Here is a 4,629-nt window from a genome sequence, read left to right as displayed (position 1 = left end):
GGTGATATAATTACACATCGGCATGATGGAGTGAATGCAAAGGCTGACCAGGGTTCAGAAAGAGTTCACTCCGCTGCAGAAGTCTGTGCGAGTTCGGCCGAGACCCTCATCGGCGCCCCTGCCCAGCCGCACGTTTCGCCCCCAAACTTGATGTCAACCTCTCCAATTTGAGCCCCGCTTTCCACAGCGCCAAGCCCTAATATCAGGCGAGGCCTGGCGAGGTTTTGCCCGCACCCCCGTCCGCTTAGGAGTACGGCAGAGCCCCGGAATCTATGTCCTTGCGCGTCCGCTTGGCATGCAGGTCTGTACCCTGTGAAGCTTAGGTGACCTGGTGACTAGCTGGGCTTGGTTGGACGGCCAAAGCCCCTTGTCTCGCGTTGTGCCCCCACATGCGAACACACCTTGGAGTGTCCTAGCGCCCGGGCTCTTGCTATGGTGAAAGCGCTACGTTTGATTTCTGTTGGATGCGGGTGGCGTGGGCAGGGTGCGTGTGTGGGGGCAACATGCGACAATGGACAAGGCGAAGTTCGGTCAAGGGCTTTTGGATGGCCCTGCGCCTTCTGGGCCATATGCATATATGCATATAGATTGTGGAAAGTGGGGCGGGCGGGTTCGGAGGTGCGCTTATGGGGTCGGAATGGGGGCTCCGGATGTGGGGGTCGGTTCGAGCTGGTGAGCTTAAGTGCGGCGAGAGGCCGTAGCGAGGCGTTACTGGACCCGCGTTTACTTAAACATGGCGCGCACTATACTTGTCCATAATTAACCATTAGCTTACCAAGTCTGGAAGCTATTGCGCTTTGTTTCGCTGCCTTGCTCGCTGCGTAGTTGCCACAAACGGGCTTGGGGTCGAGGAGGTGCGAAATCCCGAACTCGCACAGACTTCTGCAGCGGAGTGAAGGGAGGCGCAGCTTCGCAGTTAGGGCTGCGCTTGGCCTCCCCGCGGCCTCACGACATACAGAAGGTCAAAGTGAACGCGACGGAGCACAGCGGCTGGGCTCAGGAGCGTCCTACGAGGAGTCGGCATCAGCGGCATTTCGAATCTGCCCTCTCCGCGCTCGCACCTGGAGCGTCGCCGTAACCCGCTGCTGAGCGCGCTGGGTTTAGCTATATCATAGGTGTATTGGGCTCTCAGGCACCTGCGAAAATCGTGCCGGTGAGAAGCTTCGGCTTGCACAGGCACGGCGTGCCTCCTGAACCCAGCTTGGTCCCGCGCCCACCACCTCCCTTTCCCCTCGCACCCCGCATCCGCCCCTCCCCACACTGCTGCCATCCGTCGATTCCATCATGTGTTGTGGCAATCATCACCTCCTCAAAAACCGCTTCATTTGCCCCTCATCCTCGCCACGCACTGTCAACCTGGCCGCCTCAATGGTCGTCCTCTTCAGTGCAGCCCTGCAGTACAACTCGCTGCTGGCCGCCAGTGGCCAGGAGGATGCGTTGCCTCCACGCGCTCCTTCAGGGCACGGCCTGCAGCTGCAGATTAGTGCGCGCTAAGCTCACTAGTCTTCTTGTTCTTGATTGTAGCCTGGGCTTGCAGCGCACAGTTGCGAGCCATTAGACAGCAGACACGGCGGCGCTCAGACTCCCGCACCGCCACGGCCTCGGGGAGGCTTGGGGTTGCCCTTGGGTTTCGTGCCGGTGCTGGGCGTGCTGGGGTTGGGCTCCATGGATCCGGCCTGCACGTGTCGAACCCGAGTTCAAATCCCGTCAGGCTGTCGTCCCCTTCACTCCGCTGCAGAAGTCTGTGCGAGTTCGGCCGAGACCCTCATCGGCGCCCCTGCCCAGCCGCACGTTTCGCCCCCAAACTTGATGTCAACCTCTCCAATTTGAGCCCCGCTTTCCACAGCGCCAAGCCCTAATATCAGGCGAGGCCTGGCGAGGTTTTGCCCGCACCCCCGTCCGCTTAGGAGTACGGCAGAGCCCCGGAATCTATGTCCTTGCGCGTCCGCTTGGCATGCAGGTCTGTACCCTGTGAAGCTTAGGTGACCTGGTGACTAGCTGGGCTTGGTTGGACGGCCAAAGCCCCTTGTCTCGCGTTGTGCCCCCACATGCGAACACACCTTGGAGTGTCCTAGCGCCCGGGCTCTTGCTATGGTGAAAGCGCTACGTTTGATTTCTGTTGGATGCGGGTGGCGTGGGCAGGGTGCGTGTGTGGGGGCAACATGCGACAATGGACAAGGCGAAGTTCGGTCAAGGGCTTTTGGATGGCCCTGCGCCTTCTGGGCCATATGCATATATGCATATAGATTGTGGAAAGTGGGGCGGGCGGGTTCGGAGGTGCGCTTATGGGGTCGGAATGGGGGCTCCGGATGTGGGGGTCGGTTCGAGCTGGTGAGCTTAAGTGCGGCGAGAGGCCGTAGCGAGGCGTTACTGGACCCGCGTTTACTTAAACATGGCGCGCACTATACTTGTCCATAATTAACCATTAGCTTACCAAGTCTGGAAGCTATTGCGCTTTGTTTCGCTGCCTTGCTCGCTGCGTAGTTGCCACAAACGGGCTTGGGGTCGAGGAGGTGCGAAATCCCGAACTCGCACAGACTTCTGCAGCGGAGTGAAGGGAGGCGCAGCTTCGCAGTTAGGGCTGCGCTTGGCCTCCCCGCGGCCTCACGACATACAGAAGGTCAAAGTGAACGCGACGGAGCACAGCGGCCGGGCTCAGGAGCGTCCTACGAGGAGTCGGCATCAGCGGCATTTCGAATCTGCCCTCTCCGCGCTCGCACCTGGAGCGTCGCCGTAACCCGCTGCTGAGCGCGCTGGGTTTAGCTATATCATAGGTGTATTGGGCTCTCAGGCACCTGCGAAAATCGTGCCGGTGAGAAGCTTCGGCTTGCACAGGCACGGCGTGCCTCCTGAACCCAGCTTGGTCCCGCGCCCACCACCTCCCTTTCCCCTCGCACCCCGCATCCGCCCCTCCCCACACTGCTGCCATCCGTCGATTCCATCATGTGTTGTGGCAATCATCACCTCCTCAAAAACCGCTTCATTTGCCCCTCATCCTCGCCACGCACTGTCAACCTGGCCGCCTCAATGGTCGTCCTCTTCAGTGCAGCCCTGCAGTACAACTCGCTGCTGGCCGCCAGTGGCCAGGAGGATGCGTTGCCTCCACGCGCTCCTTCAGGGCACGGCCTGCAGCTGCAGATTAGTGCGCGCTAAGCTCACTAGTCTTCTTGTTCTTGATTGTAGCCTGGGCTTGCAGCGCACAGTTGCGAGCCATTAGACAGCAGACACGGCGGCGCTCAGACTCCCGCACCGCCACGGCCTCGGGGAGGCTTGGGGTTGCCCTTGGGTTTCGTGCCGGTGCTGGGCGTGCTGGGGTTGGGCTCCATGGATCCGGCCTGCACGTGTCGAACCCGAGTTCAAATCCCGTCAGGCTGTCGTCCCCTTCACTCCGCTGCAGAAGTCTGTGCGAGTTCGGCCGAGACCCTCATCGGCGCCCCTGCCCAGCCGCACGTTTCGCCCCCAAACTTGATGTCAACCTCTCCAATTTGAGCCCCGCTTTCCACAGCGCCAAGCCCTAATATCAGGCGAGGCCTGGCGAGGTTTTGCCCGCACCCCCGTCCGCTTAGGAGTACGGCAGAGCCCCGGAATCTATGTCCTTGCGCGTCCGCTTGGCATGCAGGTCTGTACCCTGTGAAGCTTAGGTGACCTGGTGACTAGCTGGGCTTGGTTGGACGGCCAAAGCCCCTTGTCTCGCGTTGTGCCCCCACATGCGAACACACCTTGGAGTGTCCTAGCGCCCGGGCTCTTGCTATGGTGAAAGCGCTACGTTTGATTTCTGTTGGATGCGGGTGGCGTGGGCAGGGTGCGTGTGTGGGGGCAACATGCGACAATGGACAAGGCGAAGTTCGGTCAAGGGCTTTTGGATGGCCCTGCGCCTTCTGGGCCATATGCATATATGCATATAGATTGTGGAAAGTGGGGCGGGCGGGTTCGGAGGTGCGCTTATGGGGTCGGAATGGGGGCTCCGGATGTGGGGGTCGGTTCGAGCTGGTGAGCTTAAGTGCGGCGAGAGGCCGTAGCGAGGCGTTACTGGACCCGCGTTTACTTAAACATGGCGCGCACTATACTTGTCCATAATTAACCATTAGCTTACCAAGTCTGGAAGCTATTGCGCTTTGTTTCGCTGCCTTGCTCGCTGCGTAGTTGCCACAAACGGGCTTGGGGTCGAGGAGGTGCGAAATCCCGAACTCGCACAGACTTCTGCAGCGGAGTGAAGGGAGGCGCAGCTTCGCAGTTAGGGCTGCGCTTGGCCTCCCCGCGGCCTCACGACATACAGAAGGTCAAAGTGAACGCGACGGAGCACAGCGGCCGGGCTCAGGAGCGTCCTACGAGGAGTCGGCATCAGCGGCATTTCGAATCTGCCCTCTCCGCGCTCGCACCTGGAGCGTCGCCGTAACCCGCTGCTGAGCGCGCTGGGTTTAGCTATATCATAGGTGTATTGGGCTCTCAGGCACCTGCGAAAATCGTGCCGGTGAGAAGCTTCGGCTTGCACAGGCACGGCGTGCCTCCTGAACCCAGCTTGGTCCCGCGCCCACCACCTCCCTTTCCCCTCGCACCCCGCATCCGCCCCTCCCCACACTGCTGCCATCCGTCGATTCCATCATGTGTTGTGGCAATCATCACCTCCTC

At 60.5% G+C, this 4,629-nt stretch overlaps 2 protein-coding genes across 4 annotated transcripts in view; both read left to right on the top strand.

The window, feature by feature from the left end:
* CHLRE_12g556912v5 (uncharacterized protein) overlaps positions 1–4,629 on the top strand; it is an 8,766-nt gene that overhangs the window by 2,517 nt on the left and 1,620 nt on the right. For 2 of the 3 annotated variants that reach the window (XM_043069106.1, XM_043069105.1), the window contains exons 2-4: positions 302–854; positions 1,961–2,513; positions 3,620–4,172. The gene's annotated coding sequence lies outside the window, so the exon portion shown is untranslated. Of the gene's footprint in view, positions 1–301; positions 855–1,960; positions 2,514–3,619; positions 4,173–4,629 lie in introns of those variants that run through there. The other variant, XM_043069107.1, reaches the window with a different exon arrangement.
* On the top strand, positions 784–1,688 carry CHLRE_12g556913v5 (uncharacterized protein). The gene has a single exon (XM_043069108.1). It carries the CDS (start codon positions 1,285–1,287, stop codon positions 1,492–1,494), a length of 210 nt encoding a protein of 69 aa, XP_042918897.1. The 5' UTR covers positions 784–1,284; the 3' UTR covers positions 1,495–1,688.

The sequence above is a fragment of the Chlamydomonas reinhardtii genome, chromosome 12 (assembly GCF_000002595.2).
Source record: "Chlamydomonas reinhardtii strain CC-503 cw92 mt+ chromosome 12, whole genome shotgun sequence".
In the NCBI taxonomy this organism is placed as follows: domain Eukaryota; kingdom Viridiplantae; phylum Chlorophyta; class Chlorophyceae; order Chlamydomonadales; family Chlamydomonadaceae; genus Chlamydomonas; species Chlamydomonas reinhardtii.
The sequence above is the reverse complement of the archived record's forward strand: the minus strand, read 5'-3'. Positions and strand labels throughout refer to the sequence as shown.